Source organism: Corella eumyota, chromosome 6, assembly GCF_963082875.1.
Source record: "Corella eumyota chromosome 6, kaCorEumy4.1, whole genome shotgun sequence".
Lineage (NCBI taxonomy): Eukaryota > Metazoa > Chordata > Ascidiacea > Phlebobranchia > Corellidae > Corella > Corella eumyota.
In genome coordinates this window covers 7,462,646-7,485,731 of record NC_137495.1, presented here as the reverse complement: position 1 = coordinate 7,485,731, position 23,086 = coordinate 7,462,646, and the positions used below count along the sequence as shown (strand labels likewise).

At 32.7% G+C, this 23,086-nt stretch overlaps 2 protein-coding genes across 2 annotated transcripts; one reads left to right on the top strand and one right to left on the bottom strand.

The window, feature by feature from the left end:
- Window positions 1–575: 575 nt before the first annotated feature.
- On the bottom strand, window positions 576–15,788 carry LOC145754584 (serine/threonine-protein kinase BRSK2-like). Its single transcript, XM_082570660.1, has 19 exons — window positions 15,686–15,788; window positions 15,372–15,466; window positions 15,107–15,192; window positions 13,238–13,378; window positions 12,527–12,677; window positions 11,993–12,061; window positions 11,228–11,374; window positions 10,555–10,781; window positions 10,162–10,262; window positions 9,823–10,033; window positions 9,175–9,255; window positions 8,942–9,008; window positions 8,302–8,512; window positions 8,132–8,186; window positions 7,661–7,817; window positions 7,158–7,283; window positions 6,701–6,782; window positions 2,195–2,281; window positions 576–1,499 (listed from the first exon to the last, which is right to left on the bottom strand). The coding sequence occupies exons 1-19, from the start codon at window positions 15,759–15,761 to the stop codon at window positions 1,399–1,401; spliced, it is 2,271 nt and encodes a 756-aa protein (XP_082426786.1). The 5' UTR covers window positions 15,762–15,788; the 3' UTR covers window positions 576–1,398.
- Window positions 5,309–22,867, top strand: LOC145754583 (semaphorin-3C-like). The gene is made up of 22 exons (XM_082570659.1): window positions 5,309–5,802; window positions 16,559–16,671; window positions 16,750–16,892; window positions 17,014–17,064; window positions 17,144–17,254; window positions 17,357–17,453; window positions 17,570–17,665; window positions 17,829–17,980; window positions 18,230–18,356; window positions 18,475–18,526; window positions 18,680–18,854; window positions 19,054–19,243; window positions 19,321–19,403; window positions 19,761–19,799; window positions 19,879–20,030; window positions 20,202–20,370; window positions 20,514–20,616; window positions 21,049–21,327; window positions 21,606–21,671; window positions 21,778–21,900; window positions 21,989–22,060; window positions 22,166–22,867. Exons 2-22 carry the CDS (start codon window positions 16,608–16,610, stop codon window positions 22,222–22,224), a joined length of 2,403 nt encoding a protein of 800 aa, XP_082426785.1. The 5' UTR covers window positions 5,309–5,802; window positions 16,559–16,607; the 3' UTR covers window positions 22,225–22,867.
- Window positions 22,868–23,086: the final 219 nt, after the last annotated feature.

Genomic DNA, 23,086 nt, shown 5'->3' with positions numbered 1-23,086 from the left:
AAATAATGGTATCCTCGTGCAAGTTGGAAAAATTCCAACATAATTAAAAAAAGAAACTCTGCGACCGAACCATCTCTTTAAATAAAATTAGTAAATTACTATAAAATTTAGTAAATTTTAACTATACAAAAAGCTGTTAACTATTACAAAAGCTGTCTTCAACTATATAAACGATATGAACTTCTGCTGAGCCAATACTTTATCAGCATTTTAATTATCGACCAATTATTTTATATAATATCCCGAATTGGCAAAAGCAACTCGAGACTGGGTCGGGGTAAATGATGTTACTCTATGTTTAGGTCGAGCATTTCCTAATCAAGAATAAAGATATATACATAAAAAACAAAAATGTATATACTCCAAACCTATACATCTTAACTTATTTTAAAAATTTTTGCCTTATTTTGGTTGATTTTTTGAACCGTTTTTTTAAAAGGCAATTTTTATAATGCAAAAGCAATATTCGTTTATTTTCTTAACAAAACTAGTTAAACATAAAACATGCAGTACAATAGCAAGTTAAAAAGTAACAGTTTACTTTAAAAAAAATTTCAATTTTATTTTGAAAAATATAAAAAGGTAGGAAAATTTATTTAATGGAATAATTATTTGTTAAAACATGATTATGGAATTAATAAATATATAGTTTGGTTAAAATTGCACAGTAATTTTTAAAGTACGATAACTCATAATTAGGTAGTTTGGGGGTTGCTGAAAAAATATTAAAATTGAAGAAAAAAAGTCACAGCCTAACAACGAATGTACTCACCACCACGCATATAGTATCACAGTCAGAAGAGACACAAAAACAGCTTTAAAAAAATTGCAAATAAAAAATTTACCCAAAAATAAACAACACCTAAACGTAGTACAGAAAATATAAATCAAAAATGTCTAAAAAAATTTAATTTTTTCTTGATGTATTGGTAGCTAATGTTTAACTACATAAAAAAATTTAAGTTTAGGTAGATATATTAGCTAATTAGCAACAGTGGTTATTTAAATATCGGTATTGCAACGGTAAAAATTGAATGAAATAATAAAATAAAATTGCCTATGGTTTTTTAGAAGACCATATATATTTAGCAGCAGAAATTAAAAAAAGTTTTTAAAAACAAAATTAATACAGTTTATTATGTAGTACTTAACACTATACTGAAGTGATAAAAAAACAGATAAATAAATGATTGCAAAAAGACCAACATTTTATTATTGCACACTCATCACCAGGCTAAAAAAATGGCAATCGAAAAAAAATAAAGTCGACAAGATGATTTTTTGTAAAAAACACAGTAATTTAAAAAAATTCTAAAAACGCTACGACACCTTTGTTTGACTCTGTTAATTTTTGTCGAATACGGCAAGTTACTGAGTTAGGCTCTACTGTGGCTTTGGTCATTTATTCTTGGTCTTATGGAAAAGAATATCGTTGTTATTAAGGTTTACAGCGGACGTACACAGCTGCTGGATTTCTCTTGAGTAAGCGCTGATGTCGCCTGCATTGTAAGAACACACGATTTATTTTTTTTTGTATATATCTTTATCCTCGATGTGGAAAAGTCGAATGCGCGACTTAAACATAGAGTAACATCAGTTACTCCGACCCAGTCTCGAGTTGCCTGTGGCAGTTTGGGATATTATAAAGACTATAATTGCCCGATAATTATGCTGAGGATTAAGTGTTGGCTCAGCAAGAGTTCATACCGTTTATAGCGCCTTACTCAAGGGCGCTACAGCATGAGATCACTGGGAATTAAAACCACGGCCTCATTTAATGACAAAATAAATAAAATATTAATACGAACTAAGAAAAAGTTTTCAAAACCTTAAACAAAAACTAGTATTTATTTATATACAAATAACTGGCAACTTGGTGTAGTGGACAGAACGACTTCACTACACGAGGTCCAGGGTTTGATTTCCACTGCTTCCATGGTGTAGCGCCCTTGAGCAAGCCGCTATAAACGAGTATTAACTCCTGCTAAGCCAATACTTAATCGACAGCATAATTACTGGGCTAATATAACTATAATATCTTAAATTGCCAAAGACAACTTGAGACTGGGTCGGGTAATGATTTTGTTACTCTATGTTTAGGTATAGAAGTCGACCATCCCACATCAAGGATAATCTACATACTCATACAATAAAGGCTTAAAAAAATTTTTTTATATGGAGGTAGTGATTTTACCTGCAGGTTTACTTTGTGGAACAAATGGATGTGCAGCAAGTTGTATTTGAATTAATTCCAAAACTCGTTTAAATCTTCGGTTCGGACCTTCAAAAAAAAAAAAAAAACTTTCAATATTTAAAAAATAAAAAAAAATTCATGATTCGTCGTTGTCTTAAACCCCCCTTATTTTTCTTATTTTGAGGAATTAAAAAAGGGGGAATTTTGTTTTAAAAAAATTAGGGGTTTGTTCCCATTAAAACGTGGCAATAAAGGGTTTTCTATATCTCAAAATTTAATAGTCGTGACCGCAAATACATCAAACCAAAATTACGAAATGACATTTGAAAATGGCGTAATGTAATTTACACGCTATACGTTTTTTTTTATTTTGGTTTTTCGTATATTGATAAAAGTAAATAATAAATACGATATACAATTAATATTACAGTAATGCGACGGAAAAAAATGACAAAATCAATTTAATGATTTAAAACATGCCAAAAGTATTAATGTTTACATAAAGATTTTAAGTATGTTATGGCATGGTCACCAAACCCAATAATGTTTACAGTACATTTGTAAAACCGATAAGAAATGTATTTATAAACAAACGCGGGGTTAAGTGTATATACCTGTATTTAAAGTAATAATATATAAAACATATATATTTAATATTAGTAATGGTTGTATATTTTTGGTACATAGAAGACTCATTATCCCTAATAAGAAAAAACACCTTCTTTAAATGTGTTTTTTTTTAAATCAGATGGTCTCATAATTTCAATTAATATTTTATGTATATCGCGTCACGCAAACGCGCTAAATATAAAAGAACGTTATTTTAAATATATTAAAATAAACAAACGGTTGTTGTGATTCAGTAAATTTGAATAACATCCGCCAACAGTGATGTATTTAAAAAAAACACACACACAGATTGTAGCTGTGGCATTTAAATGTTGTAATTCGACTAGACGACGCTATACTACATTACGGTTTATAAGGTGAACAAGGGTAATAGTATCCAAAATAGGGTTTAAGTATAGTACTCAATGTTAAGCGTATGCTAAAGTGTCAGCTTAACTAGGTAGGCGACAGCTATACTGATAATGTATACAGTTTGTAAGGGCCATAAGTTTAAATTTTTATTATAAAATAGTAGCAATTTAATTTTTTTGATATATATATATTCTTGATGTGGAAAGGTTTAATGCGCGGCCTAAACACAGAGTAACAGCAGCTACCCCGTCCCAGTCTCGAGTTGCCAGTGGCAGTTTTGGATATCATAGATTATAATTGAATGAGCGGCTGATTAAGTGCTGGCTCAAACTTAGTTTATACCGTTTATAACGCCTACTCAAGGGCGCTAGAGCATGAGATCACTAAGGAATTGAACCTACGACCACATGTGGTGCAGCAAGTGTTTTGACCACTACACCACGCTGTCGGTTGTTATATTACTTAGACAAAGCCAAAAAAAAAAATCTATTTAATTTAATATTAGACCGGCAGCGTGGTGTAGTGATAAGCACACCTGCTACACCACACATGGGGTCGCGGGTTTAATCCCCACTGATCTCATGCTGTAGCACCGTTGAGTAAGGCGCTATAAACGGAACGAACTTCTGCTGAGCCAACACTTTATCAATAGCATAATTATCGGGCAATTATAATCTATAATATCCCAAACTGCCACAGGCAACTCGAGACTGGGTCGGAGTAACTGATGTTTTTTCTATGTTTAAGTCGCCCATTCGACTTTCCCACATCGAGGATAAAGAAATATACAAAAAAAAAATTATTAACTATAGGCTACAGCTAAGAAAATAGATTGTAAAATGCATAGCGTTATAGTACGTATAACTTGGTCTAGTATTACTAGTATAGCAGTGCATTAGAGCTCGTTAAGCGCAGTGTAATAAATATATATAGTGCTGACAAGGTAATTCAATACTGCCGGTTATAAACTCGAAGGTTAACTAAAAGACGAATGGGGATGTATTCACTAGTACATTACATGTAAAAACGATGTTTTACCATGTTTACTGTAAAATTTAAATAAGAAATTGAATAAATATTAATTAAAATGAAAATGAAAAGGAAATTAGTAAGAGCGTTTTAAAAGTAAGTTAATTAAAAAGCAATCAGTCTCGAGACGATGATTTTACCAAATATTAATCAGCTGCTTATGATGAATTAAAGTAATATTAAGTAAAAAAGAAAGAAGAATAATTGAAGATGATTACAGTTTAGAAGCTAAATTAACTATAAGGTCTAAGTTAGGTAGAGTTATTACCAATAAATTAACCTAATAATTTTTAAATTAAATAGCATCTACTTTAAATAGGCAGCATAATTATCGGGCAACTATAATCTAAAATATCCCAAACTGCCACAGGCAACTCGAGACTGGGTCGGAGTAACTGATGTTACTCTATGTTTAAGTCGCGCATTTGACTTTCCCACATTGAGGATAAATATATATACAAATAAAAAAGGCCTTTAGAACGACTTTAAAAACAAAACCCGACATCAAAGGACGGTTTTAGTAGCCAGCTTTTACTAAAACTTTAATCTTTAAAACGCAATTGGCCGTAGCGCAAATTCGCATAGTTTAAATTCATATGCATGTCCTAATTCGGTCTAACTGAACCCTATTGGCATTAGTACAGCGTTGACGTAAGTTATCCATACAATATGGTTCAAAGGAAGCCTTAATTATTAAACACAACGGGTAACTGCTATCACATAGCTTTAGAAACTGCTAACTGAGGTTAACCGGTACAAGAGCATCGCTTAGTGTTTACGGTAAGGTTACTAATATTGTTGTATTGAGACGAAAAGGTAGTGTACTAGCTCTGCCAGTCGTTTCTGATATTATTAAACGGATATGAGGTAGTGCAAAAAATAGCTGACAGAATCACGGGCTTGATTTTGGCTACACATATATAAATTCAGTGTTGCAATGTAGTTTCGAATCGTGTATGGCACCATGTTATAAATAAATGGCATAATTAATAAAAGAAAGATGTTTGTTCATTTTAAAATGATATAATTAGCCTTTGTAATGAGTAACTACATCGTATATTACGACCAAAGCAAAGATATAGAATAACGTTAATGGGTTTGTAGAATAGTGTTAAAGGTTTTTTGTATTTAAAAACAAAAACAATTAAAACGGCAAAGCGTAACAAAATATCTATAGAAACTTTATTAAAAAACATACAAGTGAATAGGTATAGGGTTGAAAGGAAATTTAATTAGCTTCACCAGTGTAGAAATAACATTTAGACCAGACATTTAATTTATTAAGTTGACTAAAATCTAAAGTTAAGGGTTGTTAATACGCTTGAAAGTTGGACAGGTAATTAGTCTGTCCTTTGTACACGCTATTTAATTAGGCCTTGTTCAGTAGATTAAGTGCTATTGAAATACAACGTAAATAAATATATATAAAAACTGGCAAAGCCAAGAAAATTCGTTATTTTTAACTGATATCAAGTTTTTATTTATAAATACGTTCAGATTCGTTTTCTAAACTGCTGTTCAAGTTAGGCTAGGGAACTAATATATAACAAAGGACAAGTAAGAAAAAGGTTAACAGACGACCGTGAGATTTTGAAAAGGTAAGTCGTTTTTTGGTTTTATTTTCAGTAATTAAGACAGAGTATACTGTACTGCATACGTTATTGTATGCTGTATACGTATTTATTGCTTATCTGCATAACGTTGATGAATCGTATTTATACAGGCTGTAATGAATCATGGTTAGGTTGTTAGTTATGCATAATATAATTAATAATAATTTCTGTGTATGCAGATGACAACGTATATTGTTTATCAACAATTCACATTTATATTAAGATCTGTAGGGGTAATAAATACCCAAAGTATTGTTTAAAAAAACTGTGTTTAGATTCAGAATTTTTTTTAAAGGATTTTAAGAGAAATTGCCTTTAAATATAGGCATGTAATATTAGTAAATAATAGAAAATTCGTAGTTAAGTATTATAAAATTTTTTTCTAATCTGAGTAATTTAAAAAAAACGTAAATTATATATAAAAAAGTGGTTCTCTATAAAACGTATTTATAGGTATTTTTTAAGACATAGATAGCCTATCTTAGGATACAAAAATTTTCAGGAAAATTTCATGAAAATTTTTCAGTTGGAATTTTCAGTAGTCATTACATTTAAATTTAGAAAAAAAGTCAAAATCGAATTGATTCGTGATATTACCGAATACCACTTCCTAGAATTCACAACAAACAAGTGACTAACTGCATTTTCAATTACAAAAATAAACATAGAATAATAAAAAACTGTTTTTAAAAAAAAAAAAATGTTTTTCTATAGACAATAAATATCTATTGAAAACGCAAATTCATTATTTTTATGTTATACATTTAAAACAACAAACACACAATGGACTAAAATGTGCTCTGAAAATCTAAGCCATTGAATTTATATAGTACTTCCTGTTTATAAAAATAGGTATAAAAATACACTAAAACAATGAACTGACCTGATATTAGTAGAAAGGTCACGTGATAATTTGCTATTGGTTGTTTTCTTGAACGCTCGTTGCAAGTGTCTTCAGAAGACATCTAAAAATAAAAAAAAAATTTTTAGGGGGAAAGCGAATTTTTTGTGGGGGGGGGTTTATGAAAAAAGACAAAATTTAAGTCACATATAAATATACCAGTTTCTATTATATAGTTTTTGATTTAAATTTTAACAACAGTTTACGTATCTACTTCTTAATAAAAACTTAATTAAATAAATAAAAATTTCGTGCATAAAACAGTTCACGAAGCTCCTATAAGGACAAACGCGGTCAAATGACGCATACAAAAACACGCGCACTTTTCAAAAGGTCACGTGAGCTATCAAGTGACGTGGTACATATTGTTCGAAAAAAATTTACGCAAGTTTAAGAATTTCCAAATTTTAAAAGAAAAATTTTTTTCGAATTTTTTTACCTTTATTATGTCGACCTGAAACTTGACCAGCTTGCCCTGGAATACCGAGTTGGGGGAACTCCCCTGGGTTCTGTACTCGCACCTGAAGCGAGTCGGCGACACGACGGCGTGCGTCAAGTTAGCTATCTGAAAGTACAAAAAATATTTTATGTATTTTCCGTATCACATTTAGGTAATAGGTTTTTCTGATTTTACTGGGGAAGGGTGTGCTGTAGTGATGTGTTTTAAAGCTATTCGTAAACGCCTGGCTCAAGGGCGAAAAATGTGGCATTGGTGCGGCTCGAACGTGAAACCTTTCGACTCGTAGTCCAATGCCATGACCAGTACACTGTTCTACCGGACTAGTCGTCTAATATTTCTTAAAACACAATCCCAAGAAACAAAGAAAATACAGAGAGAACCAAAACGAAAAAAAAGAGAACCAAAAACAAAAAAAAGAGAACCAAAAACGAAAAAAGGAGAACTAAAAAGAGAACAAAAAAAAATTATATTCCATAACTTACTGTGAGAAAGGTGTGCATAAGATCGGCCTTGACGCTGTTCAGCGTTCGTTCGTTCATCATCAGTGTAAGGGGGGCGTCTTCTCGGTCACGTGACCCGCCCACGTTCGACGACGACGAACCGCTCATGAACTGGCCAAACCACGAGCGCTTCGTCAGCCTGCGAAGGACAATGGGTTAACTATGACGTCATTTTCAAATGCTTGTTACCGAATGTACCATAAGGAAATCGTCACTTGGGGTCAAACGGTTATTTAGAAATTTGCATATGACGTCACTCCATATGTTATTTTTTTCGCTGTTGTGACGTCATGAACCGAAGCTCAGGTGAAAAATGACGCAGATAAAATATAATAGGCAAATTTGCCTACTATAAATTTAAAGCAGTATAAAAAAGCGTACATACTTAACAAGAGCAAATTAAAATAGATAAAAAGTAGTTACTCTACGCGAGAATTTAATAAAAGTACTTACTCCATGGATGGTGACATGTTCGAAGTTGTGTTGTTTACATCTTCGGAAGACGGAGCTAAAAATTAATAAAATAAAAATAAAAACAAATTTTAAAACTTTATAAAGAAAATGTAGTTTCTATAATTTTTTTATTCTTTTATAAACACAATTATTTAAAAAAAAAATTGCACCTTGCATTTTTCTTCTGTGGAAACGGGGCGAGCCCAAAAAGCTGTTCTTAATACTGTTCAGTCTTTGGCGCCACGGGTGGTTGACACCGGTGCTCTGAGTCGGACTCGAGGTGGCGCTAGGCGCGGATGATTGACGGACTGTGGACACGTGATTCGAGCCGGCAGAGCTGTTGTTTTTGGCCGCATGATGTGGCGAAGCTGCATAAGATATCTGCGAAAAAAAATTTAAAAATTTAGTACGGTGGTGTGGTATACCGGGCATAGCATCTGACTGTAAGCCGAATAGTTTAGGGTTCAAGCCCCGCCAATCCCACACTATTCGCCCTTGAGCCCAGCGTTTGCTGATAGTTTAAACACGTTACAAAATCACATCCTTTTTAAATAAAAATACAAAAATCTATTTTCATGGTGGAATGCAACAAAATAACATCCCTTTTAAATAAAAACACAAAAACCTATTCTCATGATGGGATATAACAAAATACATCCTTTTTAAATTAAAATACAAAAACCTATTCTCATGATGGGTTATAAAAAAAACATAATTACAAAGTTTTCCAGATTTTTGTGACGCTTTTTCAATAACAAAAATATGACTTGGTGTTTCTAGTTTTTGATATTTGATTTAAAATTTTCTTACTCTATTGTTGTTGCTACTTCCACCAGAGAGTGTGTAAGAATTGCTTTCCCCGGTCAAACTTCTCGATCTAAAAAATAATTTGAAGTAAAATTTAAAAAATAATTTGGATCCCTTTTTTATTTGCTATTTCTTTACCTGCATAGTTACATGCTGATTCGTTCAAAAAAAAAACGAAAAACAAAAAGTATTATTATTAAGACGAATGTTAATATAAAACAGAACATGCATATTACCTATTTGTGACGTCATCAAACAGTGACGTAACAGTAATGTTCAATGGGGAAAGATTTATCGGTTCGGAGTCGAACACATCGCTGAACAACAACAAACAATCATGCAAAAAAAACTAAATTTACAATTTTTTTAAATCTTAGTGAATAAGAATAAAACCACGTGGGTTACATCTAAAAAGTAACCCGAACCCGCCATTTGAGGCCTGACCTTAACTCCCTATTCGAGACCTTACCACAAACCCCCATTAAAGACCTGAATTTAACCCTTTATTAAACCTTTGACCCCAGCCCCTATTAAAAACCTAACCCCAAACCCCTATAGGAAACCTGACCCCAAACCCTCATAGGAGGCCTGACCCCAAAGCTCCATCAGAATTCTCACCAAAACCCCACATTTAAGACCCAAACTAAACCTCCCAAGGACACAATTTTCATCAAAGATCTGCTTCTAACCACGTTTGGGACCTTACCCTTACCACATTTATTTTTTACTTCTTTGAATATTAACCGACAAGATGACATGCAATTAAAATAAACTAAATCGCCCTTCTCGTAATTTTTATAAAATTTAACAAAAAATGACGTCATGCAAAAAAGAACTCGTTAACGTGACAAAGACGTAGTGTCACAGACTAAAAAAATACAAACCTCTGATGCGGGGGATTTCCCGTCTTCCTTGTGCTGCTGGAGGAGCGCTCTTTCGTGTACAGAGCCTCTGCAGAGAGCTTCCTTGGTCTTCCTCTTCGACTTCCCGTGGATCCGATCGATCCGGAGGAAGATGTCCTCGAACTGATGTCTCCGCTTGAGCTTGACAGCGAAGATCGGGAAGAGGTGGAGTCGACTCTTTTTCTAGGAGCATCTAAAGAAGAAACAAATTATAAAAATTTAAAAAAATGGCTGATTTAATTTAAAAATTAGAACATAAAAGGCTAAGCCCGTTATATAGATTATAACTTGCACTTTAGTAAAAAAATAAGTTATTTTCACCTGGATGTTTGCAAGGTAAGGAGTCAGCATCGTCGTCGAAGCTTGGTTGTCTTTTCTTCCTTCTCAGCAACATGTAGTATACCACTTTCTCGGTGTTTTGCCTGTCAAAAAAAAATAACACGTGTTAGCAGAAAATTCTCTAGTGACGTCACTCAAACCACGTGACGTCACTCCAACCACGTGACGTCACTCAAGCCACGTGACATCACTAAAGCCACGTGACGTTACTAAAGCCACGTGACGTTACTAAAGCCACGTGACGTCACTTAAACCACGTGACGTCGTTTAAGTCAAGTGATGTCACTCAAGCCACGTGACGTCACTCAAGCCACGTGACGTCACTCAAGCCACGTGACTTCACTCAAGCCACGTGACGTCATAAAAATGACTTACTCGTCAGAGATGAGGTTGTCGATCAATTTATCCCGATCCCTGAAGCATCCCAAAGATCTCATGGAGACGAGAACATCCGGATCTGCGTCCTCTTCCACCTTCAGGGGGTTGCACTCGACGGGCGCGGACGACGGTTTGACCCCGTCGACCCCTATTGACCCCACAATGACCCCGTTGTTTTCGGGCAACCCGACTTGCATCCATTTGTGGTTGAGAACCGCTTGGAGCTAAATGCAGTAATTTTGTTAAAAAAATGCAATCTGACATATTTGGGCATGACAGACCAAATTTAAAGACACCGAGTAGACTTAATTCAGACACAGAATTTCAATCTGACAAGTTTAGACACGACAGACAGAATTTAAACACAAGCGGACATAATTCGGGCACAAAATTTTTAATCTGACGTATTTAGATACGACAGAAAAGATTTCGACACAATCAGACATATTACGGACACAAAAATCAGACACAGGCGGACCCAATTTTGACACAAAATTACAATCTGACATATTCGGGCACGACGGATACAATTTTGTCACAAGCGGACACAGTTTTGACAAAAAGCTAAAACCTTTTTAAAAGCTAAAAAAAATATATTTTCACAAAAAAGGTGCGGTATGTAGTTCTTACGTCATGCGTGACGTCGCGACACGTAACGTCATTAACTCACCGATAGTCTTTTATCGGGCCTGACTTCGATCATCCCACGCAGCAAGTTCTGTGCATCGGGCGGAACGAAATGAGGAATGTGGTAAACTCCCCGCTTTACTTTCTCCAGCAGGTGGCGCAAGTTGTCGTCGTCGAAGGGGAGCGCACCCTTCGAAAATAAAAACAAATAAAGAAATTTTTAATTGGTGCGGACTCAGTAGTGTGGTATATCGGTCATGGCGTTGAATAACGGGCCACAAGTATCATTTAAAAACCTATTAACAACTGTTGCGTTATTACAGAACAAAATTTCAACATTTTGTACAAACATAATGACGTAATGCTTATACTACATATGTGATGCAATACTTACTGCACTACTAAACTAGCCAGACTGTGGTATTATATATAATTGCATCACAATCTATATATACACTATTATCACCAGTTGCGTAATTTTTAAAGCTAATGTTTTGTTCAATAAAATGTTTTGGAGTGGTGTGACGTATGTACTGAGTGTGAGTGCCGTTATTTAGTGGCTAAGTAAATAAGTGCTTTCAATAATATCCTGACATTTTACTAAATCACATAAAAACAGGGGTAAATAAAAAAACGTTTAAAAACAATAATTAAACACTTTTTTAATAATCAATTTTTTATTAAAAATTTGAAGTGCTTTTATGTATATTACATAACCGTTATCTAAATTAAATTTTGATGCTATTTTGATGACATTGTGTTTTAGAAATTGGATTTTATCTTTATTAATCGATATATGTGTACCTACCACTAATAAAGCAAACAGAATAACACCACAACTCCAAACGTCAGCCTTTCTGCCGTCGTATTTTTCACCCTAGAAAAAAAATTGTTAAACTAAAAAAAAAAAATTGTGTTTTAAAAATATTAAAAAAATTGTGTTTTAAAAACTTTATCCTCGATGTGGGAAGGTCAACTTCACGACATATACATAGAGTAACAACAGTTAACCCGACCCTGTCTCTAATAGCATTTGGCAGTTTGGCACATTATAGAATTTCCCGATAATTATGCTGCTGATTTATTGCTGGCTCAGCATGAGTTTGTACCGTTTATAGCGCCTTACTCAAGGGCGCTACAGCATGAGAGGGAATTGAACCCATGACCCCATGTAGTGTACCAGGTGTTCTGACCACTACACCACGCTGCCGGTTTTAAATACAAGTATTTCAAAATTTAATTTTTTGTATACGAAAAAACACTTTAACAAAATCTATTTTTTTTCATACAAACCCATTATATACATAACCACACAAGAAACATAAAAAATCTCTTTACTTACTCGTATAACTTCAGGACATGCATAATGCGGCGACCCGCAGCTAGTTTCAAGTAAATAACCTTCAGGTTGTAACGAGGCCATCCCAAAGTCAGCCACCCTTATATTATTTTTTTCGTCAAGTAGCAAATTTTCGGGTTTCAAGTCGCGATGGCTGGAAATAAAATATGTATTTTTACTGTTAAATTTTAATGCTGCCCTTTTCTATTTATTTATCTTTAATATAAGGTCGACTTTACGACCTAAACATAGAACAACATCAGATACCTTGACCCAGTCTTGAGTTGCCTTTGCCAGTTTGGGATATTATTGATTATAATTGTCCGATAATCAAGCTTATTAAATACTGGCTTAGCGAAGTTTATACCGTTTATAGCGCCTTACTTAGGACCGCCACAGCACGAGAGCAGTGGGGATCGAACCAAGGATACTCTTTTGAATCATATTAAACCATAGTTTAAATAGTAAACAATAGCATAATAAACATTTAGGAACGTTAAGAAAAGTTTACATTAGGTTATGTTGTTTTTACAAATAAATGTGTTCTATGGCTGAATTTAACAACAAAAAGTTATGACTAGTGCCCTAATTAACAAATCAGTATGTATTTTACGATGACAACGTAATTGTTAAACGAGCTAATTAAAAGCCTTTTTTTTGATAAAACATTACGTAAATATTTTTTTAATTTTTGGAAAATTTTGTTAAACTTACCAAACATTGTGGTGGTGGCAGAAATCGACGGCCGATACGATTTGCCGAAAAAAATGTCGGGCCTCGCGCGGCGTCAGTCGGCCTTTCTTCACTAAATAATCAAACAACTCGCCTCCTGCTATAAGCTCCAATATCAAGTATCTGAAATACAAAGTGAAATTATTAAACGCCAAAAATAAATAAAGGCCATTGGAAAAACAAGTATATATAGGTTTGAATGGGAAAAAATACTGTTTCTTGTAATTACTTTGTGTGTTTTTGCACATTTAGGCCTTTCGCATTTTAAAACCAGACTACAAAAATTGCCGTTTTCAAAAATTTTGTGAAAGAAACTGTATTATTAAAAAAAATCATATAAATATAAGTTTAAAGTTAAAAAAAGGTTTTTTTGTGATCATTTTGAGTAATTTTGCACATTACAGCGTTTGAAGTGCATTTTTAAATGGATACCGTTAAAAAAAAATTCGACTATCCCATTTTTAAAAATTCGTAAAAAAATGTCGCTATCTTGCTCGCGGTAAGTTAATATATTTTCCGACATGCGATCTGCGCCTAATGCCAAAGCGACAGACGGACAATGTAGGTCACGTCGCTACGTCGATCAATAAAAAATCGGACTCTTGTTCAACGCGGCTCAACACCAAAATCCTGTTCGCTTAACACAAGTGTTTAGGCCACGAAAATAATAAAGTACACGTACACGTAGCACCATTGGAATGTAATTTCAACCAATATAATGCACTTTACTAGGTTGTACAGGAAATAGTTGGGTAATAAAACACGGAATTTATCGTTTTTAGAAATAATTTTTTTATGAATGAATATTTAATTTTTGTTGAATTTTTTACACACAAAAAAAATAAACAAAAAAAAAAATTTTCATATTTTTAATTGCACAATCTCGCATAAAATATATATTGTGGTGTTTTTAACAAACAGTTTCATCAATTTTTTATATTATGCACTGCTCTCACTAATTCCAGTTTGTGTACAGCTTAAATAAATGGACAACAAAAATTCGAGCCATCAGTTAATAAATTTCCCAGGCCCATCAATTATTTATTAAATAGACATCTTGACTAAGGGTCTTATAATACACTAGTAGTACAGTATTACACAATGTACACTGCTGCTGGTAATAACTGTTTACCTTATTGTAGGAATACACTGTTTGCAATGGTGACAAAGCCTAATTAAACTGAACTATACTTAAGCAAGTGTAGTTCATGCATTATCATTAGTCCAATTATTTAATAATGCATAATACTAAATCAAACAATAAAATGTCTTCGCATGACATGAATTGAATATAAATTTGTTATTATGTTGGTATGATAAAAAGGTATATTAAAAAACAAATATAAATCTAACTATAAAAATTAGTTGATATTCCGCCTTACAGTCGGCATTATGTTTGTCAAAATATGGTCTTAATTACTATTATCCCCCGATAATTCACCCATGCATTACAAATGCAAGTTTTATTTTTGGATATAAATTATATACCTACTTAGCTCTATTACATCTAAATAATACAGCTTTTAAAGTACAAACAAACAGGGTCCGGTAGTGTGGTTAAGCGGTCATGGCAACGGATTACGAGCCGAAAGGTTTCGGGTTCGAGCCGCACCATTGCCACACTATTTGCCCTTGAGCCCTGTGTTTACGGATAGCTCATACACGTCACAATATCACAACCTTACCCAATAAAAAATATAAAATCCATCACCTGAAGGTGATATGAAAAAAAAAAACAAAAAAACAGGGCCATTAAAATAGACATTACAAAGGTTTTGTGACATAATTAGTAGAAAAGACATGCTAATTTAACAACGTATCACACTTTAAATTTATTTGTTATAGACTTACAAATATTTTTTGTTTTCGTAAACGTCGTGTAACCCTAGAATATGAGGATGATCGATAAGCTTCATTATTGCGATCTCTCTCTCAACCTATAAACAACAAAACCACAATCAATACAATGTTTTATGCACGCATGCTTTAATATAGTTCACTGCTACTTCCCAATACCCTCAAGTCTTAAATCTCGACTTGCAATAAAAAAAATCAATACCGAGTAAAGAAATCGTGATTTTTTGTCACGGAATGGTTGTATATTACATTGTTTTACCTTGTTAATCACGTTTTCGCTAAGTTTTTCGCGGTTCACTACTTTGATTGCCACCTTTTTTCCAGAAACGCAGTGAATGCCCATTTTGACTAAACCTGATAAACATAAAAATGTTAAAATCTACAAATAAAATTAATACGGAACACTATTACAATTATTACTTAAATATTTAAATGTCTAACCTAAAGTAGCAAATCTTTGATTAAATTTCGTAAAATTCTTATATCTTAGCCTACACAATACATTTATAACTTTAAAACACTATATATATGAAATAAAACAAACGCTTAATATCTTTAAATATATCTACATACCGGTTTGTCCTTTCCCCAAAGTTTTGTCCAAGCGATAAGGTCCAACATATTGGGCATTACCATTGCCAGAAGACATGTTAAAATCTTATTCACAGCCCAGTTGTGTGCTTTGTTAAAACTTAAAAGAGCCAGTTAAAATATAAAACTAAAAACATAGACCTAAATTGAAAGCAAAAAAAAACACAATTTACAAAAACTACAAATCTTTATGTATTTTGCTAGATCGAAAATTAGTCCTTATTTAGGAATTTAGGTTCAACTAATATTTTCACATTATTTCTTTTCTGCCACTAAAAATATTAAATTTCGTTTCTTGCTCATATTAGGATCTAAGTTTATTTTAAATTGTTAAAAGCAAATTTCCTTTAAACATTTTTAATATATTTACATTTTGAATTAACTTAGACCTACATTTTAACGTAATCTAAAATGTATCTATTAAAAACGATCATTTCATTTTGCCTATTCTGACAAAAAAATCTGTTAAAAATGCAATACTTTTAAATTTAAACTATAAAATATTTATAAATATAAAGACAGACAGCGAAGCAAGAAAAAAATAAACCCTTATGCCCTTAGAACACAGACAGGCTGACAATCTAATATTGAGAGCTGACAGTTAAAGTGTGTATAGCTCGTATACTGGTCTATGTTATTAACGTTTGATTGTGTTAATGCAATACTGAAATATATATATTAATAAATATCTAAAACAGAGTTGCTTTTATTGCAGCTCGTAAGCGAAGTTGTTCATGTCCTCATTAATTTTGTTTATTAAAAATTCAGCTGATTTTTTCAGAGTTTCCAAAAAAAAAGTTAAAAAAACAACGACGCAAATTATTAATTTAAAACATGCGTTTTTTGTATTTTTAGATGAAAGACCTGTTAGATTTGTAAATTGGAGTTTAAGATTACAACAAAAATGGAATTTAAAACAACTTATTTTGGGATCTTTCTTTTATATAATTTGATTTTTCAAGTTGCGGGTAATTTATTATTTTATTTTTATTGCTACAATAACCAATCTTCTTCTTATACATTATAAAAACATTTAACATACATAGGATTAACGTGGCCAATTACAACCTACCAATTCACCAATACGATCAAAAATGTTGGAATTACTTTAAACCGAGACTCTAAAATATATATTGCGGGAATAGACTATTTTCTTGAAATTGATCAAGATAAAAATGAGGGTAAAAAGGTACCAACAATAGCATTAAAACATGCATATATTAGCAAATTAAAGGCTAACTAAATTTACTTTTAATATTATTTAAAAATATAGCTTATTCTTTGCAATAAAACAGCCCCCATTTTTTCAGATGAACTTCCTTGCGGAATCTGACACGCTATCTGTTTGCAAGTCCTTAAATGTTAGTTTTAAATAAAAAAAGTAACAATACTATTATATTAAATGTAAACAGCAAAATAGAGTATACGTTTTGATTTTAGCAAGAAATTTGTTTCAACTCAATACAAGTTTTGCAAGCCGTTAGCGAAGACAAGTTGTTGATATGTGGTTCAAATTCTGGCAACCCGGGATGTTTCTACTACAACATCACTGTAAGTCGGCTACAACCAATTTTTGTATCGATTAAATTAGTATCAATAACAAAATTATTTGCTTATTTACTTACGTATAATATAATTTAAAAACTTTAACAGAGTTCTACAAGAACGAATCTAAATCTTAATGCAAGAAACTGGCTAACTTCAGAATTGAACAGTGTTTGGCCATCAGTAATAGCAAACACTGATTCAGGTACTTACATTGCTTAAAGCAACAAAAGCAGTACTAGTTAACGTTTTTAACTGGCCATGTTTTTAGGATTTCGTAATGTTTTATGATAAACTTAGATAATCTATGAAACATTTTAGATCCTCAGCTATATATTGCAAGTTGTAGAAGCTCGGATAGATGCGCGACGTCAAGAACTATAAATGATCCGTTAAGATCAGAATCCGAGTTTAACAGTAAGTTTTAGCTTTATTTTTTTAAATGAAAGTTTATTTCCTACACAAATGTCACAATACATGTCGCATCATTTGACTATAAGTACGTGTCTTTGTTGTTGTAACAGTAGGATATGTGATATTATAATAAACACGTTAAAAATTAATGTTTACAACATTACAGATGTCAAGTTTTTGGCTGGCTATCCATCAACGCCAAACGTACAAAATGTTTATTTCTTTTTTCGAGAAGACAGCTCTTCTTTTCTAGGCGACAAGTTTTTAGCAGACAGCGGTCAAGTGTCTACCAACGCGATGGTTTCCAGAGTGTGTAAGGTAATAAAAATATGATTTTAATAATCTCAAAATGGTTCAGTGTATATATAACGTAACGATTTGCAGCGTGGTGTAGTGGTGATCGGCAGTGTTGCGTAGAGGTAAGAACACTTGCTACACCACCATGAGGTCGTGGGTCTCATCTTTCACTGCTCTCATGCTATAGCACATCAAGGATAAAGATATATATAAAAAAAACAGTAGGCAAATTTTATTATAAATTATATAATGTTTAACCTAATGTTATAGAACGATCAGGGCGGCTCTGTGCAATATTCGAGCACATGGATGACATTGGTAAAGGCTCGCTTGTTGTGTCCATATCCTAATTCAGCCAACACTGTGAACACTGCGAACACTTATTTCGACATTATGGGTAAGCCTATTTTTATATTTTGTGGCATTTAATACACACCTTCATACAAGTATTAATATTTTATTTGGTGAATAGTGCAATATTAGAGTTTTAATTTTTTTACTTGTGTTTTATTAAGTTTCGACGTACAGATCTGGAAACACCATTTACGCCTTGTTTAAGTATCCAAGGTAAGTCATGTCTTTTTGTTGACACATTTGTGAATTATTTTTGCAACAACTAACATTACAAAGAGGAATGAATTACATTATACTTCTAGTAATTTTTTATTAGCTGTACCCTTTTTACATGCTTGAGATTATTGTTTTGTACTTGAAACATAGTTCTTGGGCAATATCAGCTTCGGCAGTTTGCTCATACGATCTAGCAACGATTGACGAATACTTTAACGGAGATATCTTTGCTGACAACATTACCAAATATTATGATGATAAAACACCGCCACAATATACAACGACCTTCACATCAGCGCCACCACCCGACTTTTTGCCTGGCCAAGTATGTAGATTTATATTTTTATTATTAGTTAAGTTGATATTATTTAAACAGTTGCAATTATATTTTAACTAGAAGCCTTTACAATAATATTTTAGTTAAATTTTTACAACCATGAGATTAAAAAACATTTAATATTTTGCTTTTGCTTCGAGTTTTATTTTTATTACCGTTACATTAACTTTTATTAAATTTGTTGTAGTGTCCAAGCCCTGGTCAAACAACCTCTGATGTTTCAGGAGCTTACGCCAAATTTGTAGCCAAGACTCCAATCATAGGCGAACCTATTACTCCAAACCAGAACATGCCAGTCCACGTGGCTTTCGACACAGTCTTTGATTTTGTTGTTTCAACTAAATTTGCCGCTTATACTCTACTCTACTTGCTAAAAGGTAAATTTCTAAAGAATAAACTTTAAACATAACCCGTATTTCACTCGTATATATGGTATTTTTTTGATGTTTTGTAGATAGTGGGTATATGCAAAAGCTAAGAGTAGATCCTGATGACTTAACTTCTACAGTAGTACTACAAGAAACTAACATCGACTTGGTAAAACTTACCATTTGTTTAAATAATATAACACAAACAAACTATTTGTTTAAATAATATAACACACTTGCTACACCACCATAAGGTCGTGGGTTGAATTTCCACTGCTCTCATGCTGTAGCGCCTCTTAGTAAGACCCTATAAACGGTATAAACTCCTGCTGAGCTAACAATTAATCAGCAGCATAGTTGCTGGGCAAATATAATCTATATGATATCCAAATTGCTAAAGGCATCTTGAGACCGGGTCGAAGTAACTGATGTTACTCCATGTTTAGGTCGCGCATTCGACCTTCCCACATCGAGGATAAATATATATATAAAAAATACAATTTAATTTTACCTTTTCTATTTACAGAACGGAGAAGGGGTTCTATCATTTTCCATCAATAAAGAGGTAAGACTTAATAAAATCATTTTTGTGTAGATAATAATAGTAGATTAACTCGAATAACTCTAAAACTTTTATGTTCAAGGAGCTAGTTATCGTTACATCGTCCAAAGTATTGCTACTTCCAGTTTCGGACTGCTCATCAAATACTAACTGTTCTACCTGTGAGGCAGACCCGCATTGCGATTGGGTAAACTGGTCATGTATTAATTCAACGACAAATGATATATCAATAAGGTAGTTGTAAAAAAAAATAAAAACATAATACTAACTTAATGTGTAAGTTGGCTAGCATATCTTATATATTATCCGAAGCTGTAAATGCTTTTTTTCTATTTTAAATAAGGGGCTACATTTACCAGACTCTAGTGTTAGTATTTGGTTAAATAAATGTTATACATTTAATAGAAAATGTGAAGATCCGCCACTGCCACCAAGCGGGCTAAGTTTAGTGGAAGAATCAGAGTCGTACAATGCGAAATGGAATGGCCCTGGGCCGATGTTTAGAGTAGAATTAAAACAAATGAGAAACGATAATATTGTTTTGGACAATACGATTCCAATCACAGAGATTGCAGTACGACCTAATTTTAATAAATACATTTCGTTTAAAAACTGGCCCTACAATCTTATATGATATTTATTTTTATGACCTTTTACTTGTATGACTTAAAATTTACTTGAATGACTCGAAATGCAGTAATATGGTTTTGTATGCAGATTCCAAAAGAGTTGATATTAAAAGGCGCCAGTTATCAACTGAACATTTGGGCCTTGAATAACGATACGCAAAGTACTGCTACAACTACAAGTATAACCTCAGGTTCAAGATTAAGAATTTAATATTCGTTTTAAGTGAATAAATTGTATTTAAAATATAAAACAGCTTGCTGGTAAAACTTTTAGTCTGAAAATAACTCTTAAATACGAATTTTGAATCCATTTTACATTACGTTACTTCTCAGAAAAAACTCTCATTTATTGCGGTCCTAGCTAATTCTCTTTTGTACTATACGGTACTGCCTAATCCTCTTTTATACATTACAATCCTCTAATTTTTTTATGTTTTGTACTGGCCTGCCTAAGGCTTTTCTTGTGTTTTACAGTCCTAGCCGATTCTTTCTTATGTTTAACGGTTCTCGCTAATTCTCTTTCGTACGTTTCGGCCTTAGCTCTCTCTTGTTCTTAGCGTTCCTATGATTTTTCGAAAACCGTACAAGTGATTCCCAATTTTAATAAGCAAATCTTTTTACAGCGTTAGACATGCCAATGATACAGACCATTGAGTTTATGCGCGAGTTCACAGCCGTCAAATGGAAGCTGGTGGAAGGGGGGACGAAATATGATATTAACCTATACCGCAGAGATCCGTATACTAGCCTTCAAAGGATTACAGTTACACCTTTTACCACTGGGCAGGCTACGATGGTCAACGCGTTCATTGGACTGGAAGTAGGTAGCGAGTATACAATATCTGTTACTGCTTACTCTTTGGATAAAAACCGGTCGCCCGAGTCGATGGTAAACTTTCAGGGTAAGTTATCTTAGTTTTTATTTACAAATTGGTATTATTTTTATTACCCTAAAGTAATAAAGGAAAGAAATGTAATTGATTTCGAAAAATGTTGAAGGAAGGGTTCTGAAGACGCAAGCCAAAAGGCGAACAGTGTGGCTTTTGTACAAATTAAAAAACTTTTAGACCAATTAAAGCCCTTTTTACCATTCCCTTGCCATTTTTTTTTGTATTTAGTGTTATGCATTATTATGTCAATACCTTTATGGAAGTTAATAAGCTTTAAATACATTTGGTAGGGAAGGTAAACGAGAGATTGGTTGTTGAAAACGGAACGGAAATAAAGGCCCCGATAATTTCTCCGAGTAAGTTTAAAAGCAAAAAAACAATTTAAAATTGATGTTTAAATACTTTGTGAAATTGCAAAATTGTAATTCTCGTCAATGTTAAAGCTGCTTTTCTTTTTTAAAGCGCCCCGATCATCTCAAAATGTTGCAGGAATTATAATTTGTGTTATAATTATTATAATATTGGCCGGGGTGATACTACAAAATCACTGCCTGATTGGACCGCGAACAAAAGTACTTAAAATAGGTAAACAAAATGTTTATTAAAATGTGATATTAGAAATTACTTTTACCCACCAAATATTTAAAAATAACATCTTTAATTTTTTTTATAGATACCCCGAACCAGTTCAGACTACGTCGCAAATTTTTCTTCTTTTTCGCAAAGGACGTGAACCCACAAAGAAGTAAGTGCTTGTTAAGTTGAAAAATTTAAAAGATTAAATTCCTGATAATAAATATACTTTATAGTTTACAAAATAAAAAATAAATATAATTGCTTATTACTTCAGATCAGGAATATGATTCCGTAACAAGAGATGAATCAAAAGAACCCAACGAAATAGCTTGACAAGAAAAGAGTCTTATATAATAAGTCTCGGTTATAAACATGTATAAAAATACGAGCAGCCATCGAAAATTTATAAAATTTTAAGAATGGTATATTTGTAGAACAATGGCACGATACATGAAATTTATTTATTTAAACTTTAATTGTACAAGCAATTTTCTTCAACAATTTTTAAAATCAATCATTTTTTCATTTTTTCCCCTTTTTCCTATCTTTAACTATACGAAAAAGCATTCGTAGTCAATTACACAACGATTTTAACGTATTGCATTTGCATCTCACCAATCATTTTGCAACTGTTCAAGTCTTTTTGAAATTACATATTAGTTTAAATGTATATTGCATAGGTTTACCCTACGTTTGTAGAATTCATAACTGTCTAAAAAAGAATTCATAACTGCCTTAAAAAGTACACACACGAATTTAAGAAATTACACATTAGTAAAAATATTACACATATATTTTTCTTGCCCAATGTTGTACTACGCTTTTGTAACGTTTTATTATTGCCCTTGTTGTTTTATTCGTTTCCCACTGTCGATATAGCTTTTAAAATTTTTATTTTTGTACGTTTTCCGTTTTGTGTTTGACGTTGTGATATCAAATATTTGTCGGTATGCATCAATGTTGAATCAAACTTTCGTTCGAACTAGTATGTTATATTATGCCTGCGGGCGATTAGATACGAGAAAAAGGTTGTTATTTTTGTATAAGTGTATCTTACCAAAAAATACAGCAGATATGGCATTAAGTAGTCTAAAAAGGGATTTTAGTTTAGGTTGTAAATCGCTAACAAACTGTCTGTAATTTTTTTGTTTGATAGCATATGGAATAACATATACTGTTCTTCTTTAATTTAATA

Bases quoted from the DNA above. Each gene is read 5' to 3' on its own strand.
- LOC145754584 (XM_082570660.1), bottom strand. From the start codon at position 15,761: ATGTCTTCTGGCAATGGTAATGCCCAATATGTTGGACCTTATCGCTTG. The intron at 13,379-15,106 runs GTAAGTCTATAA...TTTGTATTTCAG, and splicing joins TACGAAAACAAAAAATATTT to ATACTTGATATTGGAGCTTA. The intron at 8,187-8,301 runs GTGCAATTTTTT...ATTAATTTTTAG, and splicing joins CCACAGAAGAAAAATGCAAG to CTCCGTCTTCCGAAGATGTA.
- LOC145754583 (XM_082570659.1), top strand. From the start codon at position 16,608: ATGGAATTTAAAACAACTTATTTTGGGATCTTTCTTTTATATAATTTG. The intron at 17,981-18,229 runs GTAATAAAAATA...CTAATGTTATAG, and splicing joins TGGTTTCCAGAGTGTGTAAG to AACGATCAGGGCGGCTCTGT. The intron at 18,357-18,474 runs GTAAGCCTATTT...TGTTTTATTAAG, and splicing joins CACTTATTTCGACATTATGG to TTTCGACGTACAGATCTGGA.